The 20,442-nt window shown below is 36.4% G+C and overlaps 1 protein-coding gene across 8 annotated transcripts in view; it reads left to right on the top strand.

Annotated features, from left to right (window-relative positions):
- The window catches only part of cacna1c (calcium channel, voltage-dependent, L type, alpha 1C subunit), a 1,063,887-nt gene that overhangs the window by 894,966 nt on the left and 148,479 nt on the right, over positions 1 to 20,442 (top strand). For all 8 annotated transcript variants that reach the window (XM_051921415.1, XM_051921414.1, XM_051921413.1 and 5 more), the window contains 4 exons: positions 8,360 to 8,506; positions 8,862 to 9,063; positions 18,176 to 18,334; positions 19,372 to 19,482. In XM_051921415.1, the coding sequence (XP_051777375.1) occupies positions 8,360 to 8,506; positions 8,862 to 9,063; positions 18,176 to 18,334; positions 19,372 to 19,482 (619 nt within the window). The remainder of the gene's footprint in view (positions 1 to 8,359; positions 8,507 to 8,861; positions 9,064 to 18,175; positions 18,335 to 19,371; positions 19,483 to 20,442) is intronic.

The following is a 20,442-nucleotide window of genomic DNA, read 5'->3' as shown; positions in this document are numbered from 1 at the left end:
TATATATATACCTATGATTTACCATTGGAGGTTCTTGATTTACAGTATAATCTGTATCTTTGCCATCCATACATTCTATATATAGTGGTATTTTATAACTAGGAGTCATTTTACTTATACCAATACTAAATGTATTAATTTTGTGTAATTTGAGAAAAATGTCCTCTGCCTGCAGTGTGTTGTGTAGACTATATAGTAAATGTTAGGGGACCCAAAGAGTTCGATTTCTTAGCATCATTGAATCAAAACAGCTTCAATGTCTTTTGGATCTGACTAATATTAAAATACTGTATGGGGTATGTGGTAAGTTTTCTTGCTCTTTTGATAATTTTTTTTTTCCAATATGTATCTGTATTATCGTGAAATTTCCCTCTACTTACCCTTTATCCATTTTCTTCAGGAATAAGTGTACTCATCAGGTTTGTTACAAGGTTGGTCTATTGTCGCACCATAAGAACCTAAACACAGAAATAAAATATGAAAGACGTATAAACATGCAAGTTATTTCCTAGCACTTTAACCCACACAAATACCATATGAATAACACATGCACAGTCTGCTTTCCCTAGTGCTCCAAGAGACTTACTTATTATTGGTACAAACAACATACAATGTTTTAAATATATCTCAGACCTAAATATTACTTTGGTCTCCAGAAATATATTTAAACATGCAAAGACTCAACATCCAAGGTTATAGGCCATTTATCAACCAAAAATCCCTTACTTTAAGTAGTGTTCCCTACTATTGGATGGAGCTCTCATCCTCAGCCTTAATAAACCTTGCAGATCAAAGAGTATGGCAAACTTCAGACTGCTCCAAATGTTCTTACTATCTACTTTATTACTTCAATCAGTCTAGATATGAAGACAAAGTATAGAAAGTTAAAAGCTGTGGTATTTATTAAACCACAATAATACCAGTAGAAAAAAGCATAAAAGAACATGTAGATAGCAAGATATCAAAGATGAATGCCCCAGGATGATGTTGATTTAGCAATCGATATTCATGGAATGCTTTAGCTGATGATCAGACGTTGCTGGTACCCTCTCCTGACATCAGTCAGTCTTCTCCTTTTGATATCACTCTCGCCCTCTTCTGGTGTCACTCCCTTCTTATTGTTTAGTCCATCATATTAATTATTTTAAAATTCCACAGGAGTTTCACAACACGCAATTGTTACATACACCTGATTCACCGGATGTCAATGTGATGAATGAATTTGCTCAGACTCTTTAATCTGAGTATGTCCATTTCCCAAATAATGCAGTTTTTGATGTTTTAAGAGTCTTCCTTTCCCAAGCTGTAAATTGGTTTGGCAATTTCTAGTCCTACGGCATCTCTTTCTGTTCACCATTTATAAAGTAATCAGATACAATTCGAAGCATCTGTATGTCTTCCTGTCCCAAGCTGTAAACCAATTTAGTCCAGCAACAGATGTCACTATGCTTTGATTACTAATACAATTCAGGAAAACAGGATGCTTTAATGTTATAACTGCCCTTGCAAGTGTCTTTAAATTTATTTTGTTTGGCTTGAGCAAAATATAATGAAAATATAGACACAAAAATGCAGATTTTGCACTCCAGAACATTTTTTCTTTAACTAAATAAGCCAGGAGCAGGAGACTGAAAATGTTCATGCTACAGCACTCGGGACAGCTTTTGTAATTCTCGATATTAAAATGTTTTTTAAAAGAATTAAATTTAATAGCAAACTGCACTGACATAAAATCAAAACCATTAATGTTTTTGTTTTTTAATTTAATGAGATGCTTTTTTGAGGGGTATCCATTCTGTCAGGTCAGTACTTTTTACATTAGTCTTTATTAAACCTTTGCACTTCACACTTTGTAATGGACCAATATCAGTCTATTTTTGCTGCTTCAGCTTTCATATATAAAATATGTATAAAAAAACATGTATGTGTATATAAATATATATATATATATTTATAAATGTACTGTATATAAATGTGAGTGTGTATATGTGTGTATATATAAATATGTGTGTGTGTGTGCGTATGTGTATATATATATATATATATATGGCGGTGGAAACCAAGGGGGCTACCCCCTATCAGCCTGGGGGAGAAACTGTCCCACAAATACTCTCTTCTCCCAGTCCTTCCACACTCAGGGCGTCATGGCCAGGTAAGGATTCTGGCGACCCGCCAAAAAAAAAAAAAAAAAAAAAATATATATATATATATATATATATATATATATATATATATATATATATATATTCATAGCATTTGTAGTCTGAAACACGATCTGATTGTATGGGTGGTTGCCTACCAGGTAACGCATGTGGTTGGTCTGTAAGTCTGCAAACGTCCACCACCCATACAATTAGATTGTGTTTCAGACTACGAATTCTATGAATGTAATTACTCCGATCTCCAGACTGTCAAATAAACGAACCACACGCCATGGCACAGCGTAAAGGGGCTTTGCCTCTGACGCTGACGTCAGAGGTTTGATCCCTGCGAGGGGAAGCAGTGGAGTGTGTACGCCTGATGAGCCTAAATAAGGACGAAACACGTGTCGCATACTCTTTGCATTATTTGACAGTAAACTATATATATATATATATATATATATATACACATATACACATATATACACTAGCTGTGCCCCGCAGCTCTGCCCACGTATTAGTGAAAAAGGACAGTGAGGAAGGCCCTACCCGGCTCCCCACTACTGACGTCATGCTTCCCCCTTCCCTCGGCCCTCTGCCTCGGATTAGTGGGAATATATCTCTCCTGCATGCCCTGGTCAAAGGAGAGGATTAACGTGTCAAAGATGGCATTTTCATGTTCTTCCCGCCCCTTCCACCCACCTCTGCCCTCCCTGTGGGGTTATGATTGACGTGGAGACGAAAGGACAAAATGTACACAAAGAAATTTCATTTTGACTTTCTCCCTTCCTCGATAGCATCTTGACGACAAAACATTTTTGACATGAAAAGGTACTTTCTGTATGATTCACTGCAGGAGGGCAGTAGCCCAGGTGGTACGAAAAAAGGATTAGCGTACGGAAAAGGCGGTGGGTCATTGGAGATCAGCGTTTACTACAGACCGGCGCTTAAAGGAGACCGGCTACTATTGGAGACCGGCGCCTATTTGTCACAACATCTCTTCAAACCCGCCGTTTATTGGAAACGGGCATCAATAAGAGCCGGCCACTACTAGAAGATATACACATACATACACACACACATATATAAATATTTGAATAGTGGTGGACATTAATTTTAATGGTATTGTTACAGAATTGTAAGGGTAGTTAAGTCCAGGGTACTGACTTTGACACTAAGGAATATCTATTTTCTTAATTTAATCAACAACAATCTTGCTCTGTCAATATATTTTTGACCAGATTTCTCCAGAATCACTCTATACTTCCTAGTTACAGTATGCTGGCAGTGGAAACAAATATTTATCTAGTCTGTTTTGCTAAAAACTATCTCCATAATTTTGATACCACCATCAAGTGTTGTAATGTATATTCTGCAACCTGAATTATGTGCTTTATAAGATTTGCTCTAAACGTACCACTTTGCATTTTAGTTTCATCAGGCAACAGTATTTTTCACCTCTCATAATATCTGTTGTATCTTCTAGGTAACATATTGCAAATACTCTGAAGGCAAAGATATTAAGACTTCCTTCCACCATTAGGGCCTTGTTTTGGAATGACTTCGTGATATCCAGAAACATCAATTTTAATTGCAGTCACTAGCTCCTCAAACTCATATACCATCTCAGCTGGTCTTATTGTACCATTTCTGGTTCCCTTAGTGATCCAGTAGTTACAGTAAGTTCACATATACCGTAAAGCCTGATCTAGACAGTGTAATTTTAGCTTCATATTTTTCTGTTTGTTTGCGTTGGAGTGAAATGACCATTTGGGGGTATTTAGTGCTTAAACAATGTATTAATCTACTTCAGACCTACCGTAATCCCTTTTAATAATTTGACAGTTGGACCAAAAAATGGCTATAGACCAGGGGTCTCCAAGTTTTCATTCTAACTTTTTTCTTAATTAGTGACCAGTTTTTGCTGCTTATTAACTATTTAAACATAATCCTCACAATGCTTCCATGCTTTGTCCAGGTGAGAATAAGCTTTTGGAGCAAATAGATAATTGCATCTTCCAGTTAAATCTTTGTCTAATAGGCAAACTGCAGTGGGCCCAAGTGGTCTTACGCAAGAGGACCTACATAGTCCAGCACTAGGCAGTCAAAGGTCTTAATGAAGTGAAACCTAAGTGCCACTGGTCCATAGTCATTAGGTGAAGAGTCACCTTTCTTTGGAATAGAAACAATGCAGCATATATTTTCCTTAACAGCAGCACTTTCTGGAGCCTTATGGACAGACTGAACAGGTGACAGAAGATACCACAAAGTTTGCCAGCACACAAGACAATCCTATTTGGTGTCATCAGTACAGTCCAGTGGGGTACATTGTTATGGTGTAGGGAATGTTTTCCTGGTGCACATTACGACCATTGATACCCATTGAAGAACATCAGGACACCAAGACATACCTTCTTTGTTGTATACATGTAGAAGATGGGCTCCAGCAGCTATCACACACAGCATCAACCAACCAGTTACCATAGTGCAATTTTGATAGAAAAATTTGAAGAGGGACACAGGATTAAATAAAGTTTTATTCAGAGTAATGATGTAAGGACATTTTCTTCAGGCTCTCTGTAATATTGCTTGCTTTATACTCTTGCACTTATTTTAGATTTATCAGTAATGTTGTAGTGCAACATTTGCTCAAAATATGATACCAATGTAGGCAACACTTTAAAGCAAATATTCTATTACCAACTGCTCCCCTGCACAATGACCACTTTATCTGAACCTTCCTTAATCTATACAGTGTTTACGTCGTGGATGTTTCTTGGTATCTAGATGTTTAGAAACATCTTCATAAACCGTATATTGTATCATTTGAACAACTTATGCTTCCAAAAGCACATTGTTGTTATTATACACAAATTACAAAGTTTGTTGAAAGAATCCTGCCCAACTTTCTTAAACCTTCCTTGATATCTGTGGTTAAAATGATACTATTTAGCCATGATTAAGATATAGACAACATTTCCAGACTTTAAGAACTTACTCTACATCTATATTATCTTTAAGATAACGTTTGGAGTGGTACCTTTTAATTAAAATCTCAAACAGTGAAAGGAGATCAGTACTGAGCAAGATTCCCTTCTCATTCATTGTTGCAGGGAATGTTGTCTTCTCTTACTCAGCTGGAAGAATCCTATTTCACCCTGGGAAAATAGCTTCTTATTATACTTAAAAGAAGAGATGATGGCCCAAGATTTTTTAGGATTTGGCAAGATTTCATTAATGTCATTTTAAAATAAACACAGCTTTCTCTTTTAATTTATTATGATAAGGAGTGATGGGTCTTTTTCTTCCCAAAAACCAATGAATCTGGTAAAAAAAAAGGATAACTGAAAGAGATTTGATTTGATTAAATATGGTACAGAAATGTTACTGAAATGTTGTTTGTTCTTTGTCTAATTAATTTTAATATGTTTAATGATGCTTCTAGTATCTAGTATTCTAGAATAGTTTCTAGTATTTTTAAGAAAAAAAATTACATTACTCAAATAATTTAATTCATGGTTTATTTTCTTAGGCCTGTGCCTTAGGTTTAAAAGTTCTTTAGTTACACACCACAACAACATCCTTAAGGTACAGTGGCATTAATAGGTTAGTCTTGGTATAATACAAACTTTGGTATGCAGTGGTACATGCCATGATTCCCAGTTATTTCTACATATAAAATTTCTATATCATACTGTGTGTGATGGCATTGCCAATACTTGAATACAACCCTTTTGCCTCTTTTAAATGGCTGGTACAGTTGATAGATAGTAGGATGCTTTGGACACCTGGGGCTTCATGCATAACGCTGTGCGTAGAACTCACACTATAACATGACGTAAGCACAAAAGCCGAAATGTGCTTATACACAGAAAAATCCAAATGCAGGAATCTGTGCGTTCGCCAACTTCCGCGTTCTTCCGCTACATAAATCCCGCTCAGCGTGGAAAGAAACGCACGTGCACGCGCTTGCTGTCCCGCCCCAACTCCTCCCAGAATTACGCCTCTTTGAATATGCAAATCAATATAAATAGCCCTTAAGCCCAGCATTCTGTGAAAAGGCAATGGCAAAAGTACGAGGAAAAATAAAAGAATTTCAGCCAGGGCCGGATTTTCCTATAGGCTAATTAGGCTTCAGCCTAGGGCCTCAAGATCAAGAGGGGCCTACATTCAAATTGTTAGCAAAATTTTATTATCTCTCATGTAATTTACAAACTTAAAAATGGAAGGTGAAAGGGCCTCATAAGTGGAATAGCCTAGGGCCTCTTTTCATATAAATCCGGCCCTGATTTCAGCAAATACCAAATGGAGGCAAAGAAAAATGTACTATTTGTTGGTTTAAACAGTTATATAAGCAACAAAAGGAAGTTGATCGAGTGACATAGCGTGTCAGAGAAACTCGAAAGTTCAAGTTCACATAGCCGCACAGTGCCCAAAATAAAAATGTTGTCACATATCAAAGTCAGCATGAAAAGGCTAGTCGTAGCCCAACGTCTGAGTGTCATATGAAAGCTTATTAGGGTACAGTGAAAAAAAAGGCACACAGTGTGAAAAAAGCACGAAATGTCAACTTTAATCTCGAAATTTTCACTTTAATCACGTAGTTTATTTTGTCATTAAAGTAGAACATCATAAACTTCATCTTAAAATCGTTTAATTGACAAGTTTCTCAAATCCCATTGTAACTAAAGTAGCACGTTAAATGCTTTGTTGTGTATTTGATCTTCTATGTGCTCTATGTGCCTGAATCACCACGTGCTCTTCCTCCGACAGGAAACAGAATCCATTACGTTCGTAATATTACAGCTCTCTGAGTAATTAAAATACTGAGAAGTATACGTGATATCATTTTCATGATGATATGACTTAAAGATGTTATTAAACATGGGAACACGGTGGTGCAGTGATTGTTCATGTCTTACAGCAAGATGCATGCTGCGCCATGCGCGACCTTCAATCAAATGCTTTATTACAGAAGTACTGTCTTTTTCAAACGTACTAACCCCCAATTCCTGTCCTTACTTTTCTTTCTCCAAATATCCAATCGCCACACAATCAGCTCTGTAATAGACGTTAAGCCATCTGTAAGCTTAGAACGCCGATTCTTCAAAACGTTTAAGGAACATTGAAATATCTTCGTAATGTTTAATTATTCTGTCCATCTATCCTTCCAGTGTCGCGCCAGCCACAGCATGAAAACAGCGCGAGGCAGGAACCAACCGTGAACGAAGCTCAAGCTCACTAGCGCTGCGGCACTGTGTAGTTAAAGTTAAAGTTTTACCTGTATAATGTAATCAACATATTTTGCTGCATTTCATTATAAAAATGATATCATCATCATACGTAAATACGCTCTTTATAAAATGGCTCAGGATGTGCAATATTATAACTGTATCATAAGTACAATTACCTCACGGTAACTTGCAAGTACAGACAGTTCTACAAAGAGCACTTGAGCCGCCATCGTGGATGTGGATCTAAGAAAGGGTAACCACACAGGAACAGTAGCACTGCTTTGACACTGGGTGCCGCCAGTCTGCAAAACCGAGCGGAGAACTTGTGTACGACAGGGTATGATGTACCGTGGAAAAGTGCGTGGCTTTACGCCAAGTGTAGGTTTTATACATCACGATTTGAACGTGGAAACGTTCTTACGCAACATTTCTGTGCATATGCACCGTTTATACATGAGGCCCCAGATCCTTAAATTGTTCATTAGGGCTTGAGGTATAGGGACACTAAGATAATTATTGTCTAGTGTCCTTCTAGCCAAAGAGGATTATTCATTACTCCCGCAATGATTTTGTGGCTTAGTGCACAGGTGACATTTGAAATGTGATAAAAAATTTTTGAAGCTGATTAATTTAATTGTGGGGTTCACTGGATTGCTGAGAAACATTAACATGAGTAAAGGAGGATGAGCCACTGCATCTGTTTAACAGAGGTTTAAGTTTTCTGCTAGCCTGACCAAGGGATTTGACCATCTAGATTTTTGCTTTACTTTGTTTTCTTTTGTTCTTTTAAGCTTTAACTGTATTTTTGCCTCCTGTTCAGTATTTATAGTTTGTCAGCATTATTACTGGTGCGGAAAGACTACAGGTTTTTTTTCCTTTATTTTTAAGTTTACTCTCAAATGCACACAGCACAATGATGGTACATTGACATATTCTTTAATATTCAATCATTGTTTTTCTTATCTTCTCACTACATGTTTGCAGGGGCCACTTTATTACCTACAAAGACGGAAATGTGAACCAGCCAGAGAGAGAGGAGCGCAAGTGGGAAAACAGCAAGTTCAACTTTGATGATGTGCTCGTGGGAATGATGGCCCTCTTTACTGTCTCCACTTTTGAGGGATGGCCAGAGTATGTCATTCATCTGAAACACATCTGAAAATTTTCAGGGTATCATATCTGCCTAGATTGTAGCATCTGTTTGTGTCATATTACTGATGAGCTTGGAATTGGCCCATAGTACTTCTGAATTGTGATACTGTAGTACATTTTTGATTTTGTATATTAATATTGCTGTCATATAATTTAATGCTATTTAATGAAATTTCTCTATAGAAAGAAAAATTCTAATAAATAATCAAAGCTAAACTTAATTTAATTTTAATGAATATATACTGTACATGAAATCTTGAAATTATGTTATGTATTTATTTAGTAATATTAATTAATCTCCATCTAACTATAATCTTGTCTATCTCACTTGTAGGTTACTTTACAAAGCCATAGATTCCCATGGTGAAGATGTTGGACCAATTTATAACTATCGTGTGGAGATCTCTATTTTCTTCATTATCTATATTATTATCATCGCCTTCTTCATGATGAACATCTTTGTTGGTTTTGTCATTGTCACCTTCCAGGAACAGGGTGAACAAGAATATAAGAACTGTGAGCTGGATAAAAACCAGGTCAGAAACATTTCCCAACAATTTTTAAAATACATGTCTTGACTTTTTGAAACCCATGTAATACAATTAAGGAGCATGGGTTTAACATTCTAATTAGCCATGCGGAAAAATTAAACATCAATAGATGCATTAATTGATAATGTTTTATTTTATTTAATTAAAAATTCTCATATTAAGTATGGTTAATTTTCTTCTTTTTGTAAAATACATTTTGATTTGTATTCTCTTTAAAAAATTATATATTCTTTGTTTGAGAAGATCCATCAGTTGAATGATGGTTTATTATGTATTTGTGGATAAATTACAAAAAAAAATATTAAACAAATGGATGTTATTTAAATAATTTGGTTCACATAACTACAATATTCAACAACACAACTTGGATATTATGTTTGGTTTTCCAGGCAACCCACCCATCTTGAATCTATTCACCGTGAAACATATTTATATAAATCAGCACCTTTTTTGACAACAAAGGTCTGACTGTCTCATGTAGGACCCTATCCTTTAGTGAAAGGCCTAGATTTATGTGTTATCATTTATCATGCAAACATACAGCAGCCTCTGGACACTCAGATGCACACCATTTAAAACAGTATTTTTTTTCAGTATTATTACAGGGCACCAGGAATGCATCCAGCCTGGCTAAGCCCACACACCTACCCTCAGAGACAATGAAGAATTGATATGTTTAATATAAAAATATATTAAAGAAATGGTAAAGGGTAACAAAACAAATACAAAGCAATAACCCACCTGAATTAATCCAAACAGTGACAACCAAGTGCTAAGAGACATACAGTATAAATGACTATGAACAAAATCCAACCCTTACGATCCCACAAAAATGATAAATAATAAACAATTACACACACTCAAACACAGTACAAAACACAGTCCAGATTACCAGCCGGAGCAGAGATGACGAATAAATACTCACGTGAACAACCCTTTGGAAAAGATATGTATATTGTCCTTCCATACAGTGTCTCTGGACATTGAAATCCTGTAATAAAAGGAATGCCATAACACAACAAAAACTGGATAAAGTTCACACAAATCCTGAAAAAACTGCAATCCTTTAGACATGTTGCAATTTTAGTCCATAAACTAGTGAGACAAAGGAACTGCTGCAGCTGAAGGAATGGATATATGCATGAATCTTCCTTTGGCTCCTTGCGGCCTCCTTTTTAAATCCACTGCCTTTCTTGTGTGGCAGCACTGTGTTCTCTCAAGGGAAACTGTAATTTGGAGTCATTTTGTGTAGATGTGCTACATGCTAATGCACCATACCATTGTTTAAAAAAAAAAAAAATGTACATTAAACCAAAAATAGCTGGTCTCCTTTTATTCATTAAAGTGCAGGCACACCTAATTGGGACATTTTAAGTTTCATTCTAAGCTGATATCAGTGTAATAGAGAGCAAAAAGCTAGTATTATCTAGCATATATGGTGAGATATATTTTGTAGTTTGCTGAATATGTTTGAGACACACTTTTTTATTTTTAATTTAAAAAATGTTTAACCTGGAAGTAATGCTGTATAAGCTAATCATTGATCAGGCATATTTATGATGGAAGATCAGATAAGACTTAGCACTTCTTCTTCTTTCGCCTGCTCCCGTTAGAGGTTGCCACAGCGGATCATCTTCTTCCACATCTTTCTGTCCTCTGCATTTTGTTCTGTTACACCCATCACCTCCATGTCCTCTCTCACCACATCCATAAACCTTCGCTTAGGCCTTCCTCTTTCCCTCCTCTCTGGCAGCTCTATCCTTAGTATCCTTCTCCCAATATACCCAGCATCCTATCCTCTGCACATGTCCAAACCAACGCAATCTTGCCTCTCTGACTTTGTCTCCAAACTGTCCAACTGAGCTGATCCTCTAATGTCCTCATTTCTAATCCTATCCATCCTCATCACACCCAATGCAAATCTTAACATCTTTAACTCTGCCACCTCCTGCTTTCTGGTCAGTGCCACCGTCTCCAATCCATATAACATAACTGGTCTCACTACTCTCGTGTAGATCTTCCCATTCACTCTTGCTGATACCTGTCTGTCACAAATTACGCCTGACACTCTTCTCTACCCATTCCACTCTGCCTGCACTCTCTTTTTCACCTCTCTTCCACAATCTCCATTATTCTGTACTGTTGATCCCAAGTATTTAAACTCATCCACCTTCGCCAACTCTACTCCCTGCATCCTCACCATTCCTCTGACTACCCTCTCATTCACACACATGTATTCTGTCTTGTTCCTACTGACCTTCATTCCTCTCCTTTCCAGACCAAACCTCCACCTCTCCAGGGTCTCCTCAACCTGCTCCCAACTCTCGCTGCAGATCACAATGTCATCAGCAAACATCTTAGTTCACAGGGAGTCCTGTCTAATCTTGTCTGTCAACCTGTCCATCACCATTGCAAATAAGAAAGCGCTCAGAGCTGACCCCTGATGTAATCCCACCTCCACCTTGAGTGCATCTGTCACTCCTACCGCAGACCTCACCACTGTCATACTTCCCTCGTACATATCCTGTACAACTCTTACGTACTTCTATGCCACTCCCGACTTCCTCATACAATACCACAACTCCTCTCGAGGCACCCTGTCATATGCTTTCTCCAGGTCCACAAAGACGCAATGCAACTCTTTCTGGCCTTCTCTAAACTTCTCCATCAACATCCTCAGAGCAAACATCGCATCTGTGGTGCTCTTTCTTGGCATGAAACCATACTGCTGCTCACTAATCATCACCTCCTTTCTTAACCTAGCTTTCACTACTCTTTCCTATAACTTCATGCTGTGGCTCATCAATTTTATCCCCCTGTAGTTTCTACAGTCCTGCACATCCCCCTTATTCTTAAATATCGGCACCAGTACACTTCTTCTCCACTCCTCAGGCATCCTGTCACTTTCCAAGATTCCATTAACAATCTGGTTAAAAACTCCACTGCCACCTCTCATAAACACCTCCATGCTTCCACAGGTATGTCATCTGGACCAACGGCCTTCCAATTCTTCATCCTCTTCATACAGTTACCTAAACAATGTGATGGACTTTCTCTCCTAATATATATAGCGATGCAGCCTTTCAAAATGTGTGAGAAATTTAGTGTTTTTGTACCTATTTTAAGTGTATTTTTCTCCCACTTTCTCCCTTCCTACAAAGAAATGCATATACAGTACAGCATGTACTAAATTGTCTCCCTTCTTCTGTATGGTATTATTATGAATGCTTTTTTAAAAAAAAAATCATTTCCACATGTGAATTCGATTGTGATGTCAATGAAAGTAGCATTGTGTTTATGAAGCAAGGTGTTATAATATGGGGATCAATATGTCCAGTAATAAAATAGGACCTTTTTTTGTTTGTTTTGCATGATGCTGGGATTTTAGGCCCATGAAATCTTGTTTGCTGGACTGATATGAATTCAGAAAATGTGTGGATTAAAATAATATAAACCATGCTTAAATCATTTGTAATTGTTCCTACAGCATCAATTAAATACACAAAAATAAAAGAGGAACAGCATTGAACACACAATATGACTCTTGGAACCACAAGGGGGCACCAGAGCGCCTCAAATCACTAACCCAGCAATACACCCATCGTTACTAGAATAAACAAAAAGAATATTTATTCCCAAACTGCAGCTTTACAGACCTTCTCCCAGCTATGTGCCACAATTATTTAATCAATACAATAAACTGGAAAATCTTACTCCTTCCATCCTCCAGCTGAGTGTTGTTCGCTGCTTCCCAACTCTGATTTGTCCATGTGTGGCAGTAGACTTCCTTTTATGCTGGACCCAGGAATACTTCCAGTGTCATGTCACTTCTTCTGGGAAACATTTCCGGGCCATAGTGAAAGTAGGGAGGTCCTCCCCTGACAGCACCATCTACTGGAACATAGGGACCCCAACACAGCTGAACTTCTAGACTCCACATCCCAAGCACCCCTGTGGCTGTCCCAACTGGGTTCCCATATGAGGACCACTCCCACCTTGCATATAGGGGATGAAACCTCTCCCACATTTCATTTTCCGCTGATCCATCCATTATCTCCTGCAAGCCGGACATAACGTTATTTCTCTGCTCCACTGACCAATTCATTATCGTTCTGGCCTCCCGGCTGGGTAGTATATTTTTCTCCATCTCATCCTGGATTTCTGTTCTCCTCCTACACTTCCTACAGAGAGTGTCAGCCTGGTAATATGGTGAAATAACACAGGCTTCCAGCAGAGTATGACAGGGCATGCAGTTTTTGAATGAGTACTGCTATTGACCGGTGAAATGGACAGATATGAAAAAGCCACTTGACATTTGCAAACACTCTGAAATTAATGGGACCTGCCTAGATCTCCTCCATGCCTATAGTTGGTAAGACTTCACATTCCATCTTTCCCATCTTTGAGCTGCTAAATACACATGCACACTCATACATAGACACATTCAGAGTTTAACGATCCCAAAATGCTTAATCCAGTAATACTGTATGAGAGGAATAAGAATATTCCGGGTGCAGTACAGGACTAGATTCCAGATGACAAGCTGGTTTATCACAACCCCTATTTACACACACACCAACATAACTATTTTGTTTTCATGGACAAATTTAATCCATTTTTAAACCCCTGATACCAAAATTTTATATGGATGCATGGCAGTGTAATCTAAAAGAAGTTATGAAAAACAGTTATGAAAAAGTTATTAAAATAGCATAAGAAAAGTGACATGAAGGATTCAGAAAATAATCAAGGACTATGAATGATGTGTCAATTCTGGGCACTTTTCAGATTCACATTTTCTATTGTATATTTCTATCCATATGGCCAACTTTATTTATGATTAATGTTTATCCTAATATTTTAGATGAGAGACAGAAGCACTAGTATGCAAAGTACACACAATTGTAAGAGTTTTAGATTGAATATAAGGCAAAATGTGAATTGTGAAGAGCATCTTAAGCATTTACCTTCAAAAATAATAGTTCTTTGTTAGTTACATGTGTTATTTTCAACACCACAGACTTGCCATTTGTATTCAGCCTAAATTTTCATGGCAGTGTCAACTGAAACTCATCAGCACTCTCAATTAAAACTGTTGACTCCACATTAACAAACACCTATCCTTTGTGACAGCAGTTTTTTAAAGAAAGTGCAGAGCTCATTTACATAGTAACTGTAGTGAAATAGCTGACACAAATGTTATCTCCAACTTTTCAGACGATGCATCATAAGTGCCATCTTTCAGTCATTTTGGCTTGCCAAACACCTAAGTAGCACATGAAATATTGCCATACAAGGTTTTGCTGCGCATTTTGCAGGGCTACAGCTGTAGGGAAATAGAAACAGGTCATGAAAATTCATGGTGAGAGCATCACACAATATGTTATACTGCATGTACAATTGACCCTCCTCCCCAGAAAGGGAAACAGGTAGATTCATGGGAAGAGCAAGATTTAAATCAAATGCATTTTTTAACACTTATTTTATCCTTAACAATTATTTTAACTTTAAAGGCAGTACTTACAAATCAAGCATGACATCAAGTCCTTCATCAAACACGTCTCAATAAATTTAAAACTGTGATCAGATTCTGACTTGAGCTTTGTACATAATGATGCATAGATGAGGTGCCGCAGAAGCCCTTTATTTCCAGCTTTTTACGTTCAGCTGTGACGTTTAATATAAATGATCAGTGATAGGCAACTATATATCATTAGAATGGGCTAAAACTCAGCTTTCCAATGGTAAAGAGTCTCCTACTGTGGCTTGAAGTAGGTGAGATCTTTGATAAAAGCACATTCATTTAGTTGTAATGCACTGCTCGCCTCATGGTATACATGTGCAAATTGCATATTTTAAAAATGAAAGAGAGCAGACAACATGGAAATTTAAGACTTATTTGAAAGTAGATACCCTGGGGTATACCATTATTGTTTTTGATGACTTGTGGGTTTATTGCAATGTACGCAAAGAGCTTTGAAATATGGCTGTGTTCTGCCTGCAGGACACTTCATGTATAAGTGGTTAAATATTTTCACTTACCTAAAATACTACAACAACAACATTTATTTATATAGCACATTTTCATACAAAAAGTAGCTCAAAGTGCTTTACATAATGAAGAAAAGAAAAATAACAGACAAAATACAAAATTAAAATAAGACAACAAAAATACTGATACACTATAGGATTATTTGGCATCGATTATTGTAGTTCCCTACTGGCAGGTGCCCCTTCTAATCTTATATCACACCTCCAGCTTATTCAAAACTTGGCTGCAAGAGTCCTTACACAGACCAGCAGCAGCGAGCACATAACACTCATTCTGCTCCGTCTTCATTGGCTCCCTGTGTCTTACAGAATTGAGTATAAAATTCTACTAATAACCTACAAAGCCTTAAACGACCTTGCCCCAAACTACATCAGTGACCTTCTCCATTACTATGTGCCCACTAAGGTCCTCTGATTCTTGTTGTACCTCACACTAATCTACACTCCATAGGTGACAGGACCTTCAGCTGTATAGCGCCCAGACTCTGGAATGACCACAGAAATTAATTAGATCAGCTGACTCCATGAATTCTTTTAAAAAAACAACTCAGAACTCATCTGTTCAGGAAGGCTTTTAGCTCTACCTGACTTTATTACCCCTCTCTCAGTTTACATCTATGTCAAGATGCTCAGGAAACCTGTGTGTGTGTGTGTGTGTGTGTGTGTGTGTGTGTGTGTGTGTGTGTGTGTGTGTGTGTGTGTGCTAGACCATCAATTATGTTGTCTGTTAGGCTTTGCTCTGAATTTACTATCTTACTCTATTTATTTATCTTGTTTAGTACAATGCTATATACTGTATACCCTGCTGTTCTTTCTTAAACTCTGTGAAGTGCCTTGAGCATGGGAAAGGTGCTATATAAATAAAATGTATTATTATTATTATTATTATTATTTATTAATAACCAATTTATTTTTCTTGAGTCAAATTAAGAATGCTCATTGAAGATCTACTGTCTCCTCAACTAGTCATTACAATTTTTATTTTTGTTGTTAGTAACAACATGTTTATAATCAAAGGTGTTCTAGAAACATTTCATACATCAAAAGACCACCATGACACAATGAATGTTGAATTTCTGGTGTTTGTCTTATTTAGATTCATAAAAATATTTACTGTGCAATATTCAATTTTATTAAAACAGCAACAGCCATGTGAAAAAGCAAGTCATGTAGTAGTATTCTTACAGTTACCAATGATATGTGAGCTGGTTAGTCTGTTAATCAATCATCAGCTGGCTGCTTTCTGTGAATCACCGTGAGTGTACTTATGAGTATGACTCAAGCTCTCCACTCAAGATGATATAGGAATCGGCTGAAACTGAGAAGACGACTGCATTAGATATACTGTAGGTGTTAAGAAAGTAGTGATGGTGGGCTTGATTGAAGGAAAAGGGAGGGGTGAAGAACCACTTAGTGTCACCAGTTAAATTAACCTGGTACTTGTTCCTGCATTGTACAGAAATTTTACACTTGAAAATTTTGGTTAAGCTTTGGGGATATTGCTTCTGACTTGCAACTTGGTTCACACAACATGCAATTAAGAAATAAAGCCTTATTTCTTCAACAAAAATAATTTGCAAACTAAACACATTAAGCATGTATCACATAGTTTCAAAGACAATTAGACTAAAAAAAAAACTAATTTCTTACTGGCCTAACTATATTATTTTAGTTATTTTGTACTACTGAAAGAGATGAAAGTGAACATTATCTCACAACAATTGAATTTGGGTAGTACCATTTTCACCGGATTGTCCCACTAGGATCTCTCACATTGTATGGCATTAAAGGTAAATTTCCAACTGGGAAACTTGTATTTCCTATCTGTCCCATAGCATGTGGATGCAGGAGTTGAAGCAACATTATAACTTAAGTGTAGAAAAGGAACTGATAGGGCATGAACATTGCCAGGAGCAACAGCCACCTATGCTGGCACTGCATCTATGACAATTTATGCAACTAAAAAATTGTACTAACACATTTATTGAGCAGTCATTCTGAATAACTCAGCCATTCATTGACTTCTGTGAAAAAGCTGTCAGAGGACCAAAATGTGCTTTCAAGTTTGACTGTTTAATTCAGCTGCAGAATTTATTTTTGTAATCCTAAAAGAGAGTGGAAATAATAGACTGTGCCCTTCTCTTCTTAAAGAGCATAAATGCTACTTTGTTTTGTGGTTATTTTCATTACTTACTTTGATTAATCTTTATCTGTCAGTAATCTGTGTTTCAATAATTTTCATTTATGTGGCACTGTTTTTGTGTTTTCATAGTTGTGACAAGAAAAGGAGGCATATTAATGTTGTTCATTATTTGCAAGTTTTCATATTTAGTTATTGCATTAGTATGTATTCATTTGTCATACATAGCAAAAGGAAACCTTGAAATGTGATGATTAGATGTGTAATTTGAAATGTGTTTTAGCCCTTCAAATGTGCACATGTGTTCATTGTTTACATTACTAACAGTATATGATAACGATGTTTTTTCACGTTTCAGTTTTTGTAATTTTTGCAATATCATCCAGACTAAACCCCGGTCCAGATTTTCAGGCTTAAAAATTTTCCTTCCTTTAACGCCTGTGAAATGTAAATGAAATGTTATGGTAGAAGTAATTAAGACTTTTTGTGCAATGCTCATACTGTATATGTTTGCACTGCTTATTGTGTAATGCTTATAAAATAGGCAATTAACACAAAACTGGATTGGTACAACTAGTCATCTTTATATATCATACTGTTGTGCCATTTTGCTGTTAAAATGCAGTCATGAGCATGCAGCAAGGTCTGATCATCTGCTATTAAAATGTCTATAAACACTATTTCATGTCCAGAGATCGGCTTAGGCAATTATACCTAAGGAATACAGTATAACATAAATGATTAAATGAAATATTTAAGCATGTAAAAAGTGGTTATTTTACTACAGCTTTTCTTGATAATGCATTTTTGATTTTTCAACGTAAGGGCATGTTATAATACTGCATACTGTATGGCTGTAAGTTGTTAATGACCTCTCATTTCTCAATTCTGTGTTTTCTTCCTTAGCGGCAGTGTGTGGAGTATGCACTGAAGGCACGTCCACTGCGACGTTACATTCCAAAGAATCATTACCAGTACAAAGTGTGGTATGTTGTGAACTCCACATACTTTGAATACCTCATGTTTGTCCTTATTCTTCTTAACACCATCTGCCTGGCAATGCAGGTAAGACTGTAAGTCAAAACTGATACAAGGAAATGCTAGGGCATGATTTTAAACTTCAATCCTTTTGTTTAAGACTGCCAATGTTTGTGATTTCCCCCAATACAGTCAACAGTGAGCATTTATTGCTATAAATTTCTTAAATTAGTTGATAGCAGAATAGAGTGAAACATTTTCAATTAAAAGCAATTAAAGTTTTGTTAATATATTACTTACACTTTTTGTGAATATTCAGAAAATGCTTGTTTTAGCTGAAAAGCCTAAGGCATTTTAAATTTAAGACTTATAAGTGTTTTTTTTAATTATTATATAAAAACTATTGTACAGTACACATTTGTATCTTCTTTTTCTAATGTTGCAGTTAATACATGTTTTAGTTATACTAATGATTATGGGGCACAGGTTTAAAGATCAAGTTACTTGCTGTTACGAAATTTAATATACAGAGGGGTGTTGCAAACAGTTTACACCCTTGTTACACAAAAATATACATCAAGTGATTTATCAGTTATTGACAAAGTAACACCCTAGTACTATAGCAGAGGAGAACCTGCAATGTAGGTGGAGAATAGGAGCTGATGAAAGTGTAGGAAATAAACCTGCTTCTCAAGACTTGTAAGTCCTATTCAGGGTAGACACACGAAAAGAAATTTTGCATCGCGAAACGTATAAAACTGTATAGGCTGTATATGCTTACAATTGAGTTTTGGTGGTGCTGTGGTAGAAATAATTTTGTTATGTTATGCTACAGGTGGAGTGGCAATAGGTCTTGATCAAACAAAATAAGAAATTTAGTTATTATGAGTAAACAACATTGGTATAATTAATAAAATAATTATAGCCTCAGTTCATCATCAGAATGCATTAATTCCTCATTTTATTAATACCAAGAGGATATTAGTTCAAAGCCATATAACGTCATGTGTTTGTATGCCACTTTTCAAGAGGGAAATAAGGTGTTTTATTTTTTTTTCAAGCTACTATGTAATGGTCCAACAAAATATGTATACTTGTACATAATATTATTTTTATTTAAACAGCATCAAGGTCAGTCACATTCTTTCCATGAAGCCATGAATGTGCTCAACATGCTGTTCACTGGACTCTTTACTGTTGAAATGATCCTCAAACTAATTGCCTTTAAGCCTCGCGTAAGTATCATTATTATGATTGATGCTCTCCTTTGACTCTTTCTCCTTCTAATTCTTTCGTAGGTTTGCAGCTTTCATGCAAACACAGGGCATCATCATTTATAGAACTCCGTTTATTTTACTTTCTTTAGGGTAAAATGACATTGTGTCTGGAATGTGTTCAAAGATTGTAAGCTAAAAATGAATATGTTACAATTTGGCCAAAAATCTGTTAATTCATCAAGTTTTAAAAAGGTACAAAATAAAAATTAAAAGCAGTAAAGTAGTTTGAATCAAGTAGTTCACACAGAAATACTTTCTGATGCATATCAGTTTAAACTATGACTTCAGCTCAACACCATCTGCAAAAAAATGAATCAAAATATTTTTGCTGATTTCACAACCAGATAAGAAAATTACCTACTGTCTGCTTAAGTCAGTACACACTGGGTTGGTTCTGTTGGTCCAGGGTGCTGATTTATGGTTTCCATGGAGGTGTAATGTCAGTTGTCCCTCTTATTAAGTTATGCAAGCTCCATTGTGGAGGGCAGCTAAAAGGTCCTAAGAACCATCACTCGCTGCAAATTCTTAAATACTTTACTTTAGAGCTATTGAGCTCTGGCTTTTTGGGCTATGGAGGCAGAAGGTTTACATTGCAATCAGTTTGTTATCTAGATTCTAATTGATCTATCTTACTAATTTTCTTTGCCGAGATTTTATATTTCCAATTCTTGGGACATTGAGTCATTGATTTCAGTCCAAAAGATTGTGTTCTGTTTCCACAATTCAGCTAATATATTCACAGTCATTGTTTTTTAAACTCTTCAGTCTGTGTGATAACAGTAATAGTATTAAGAATTTGTTCATTCTTCCAAAGATTGAATTTACAGACAGGAATTGGTCGCCTATTAAGAGCCACTGCTATTTTTAGTTCCCTGAATTGAATACCTATTCTTTAAATCTTACTACTCCCAAAACAAA

This window comes from Erpetoichthys calabaricus, chromosome 18 (genome assembly GCF_900747795.2).
Source record: "Erpetoichthys calabaricus chromosome 18, fErpCal1.3, whole genome shotgun sequence".
Lineage (NCBI taxonomy): Eukaryota > Metazoa > Chordata > Cladistia > Polypteriformes > Polypteridae > Erpetoichthys > Erpetoichthys calabaricus.
Note: the sequence above shows the minus strand (reverse complement) of the source record. Positions and strands in the feature narration are given on the sequence as shown.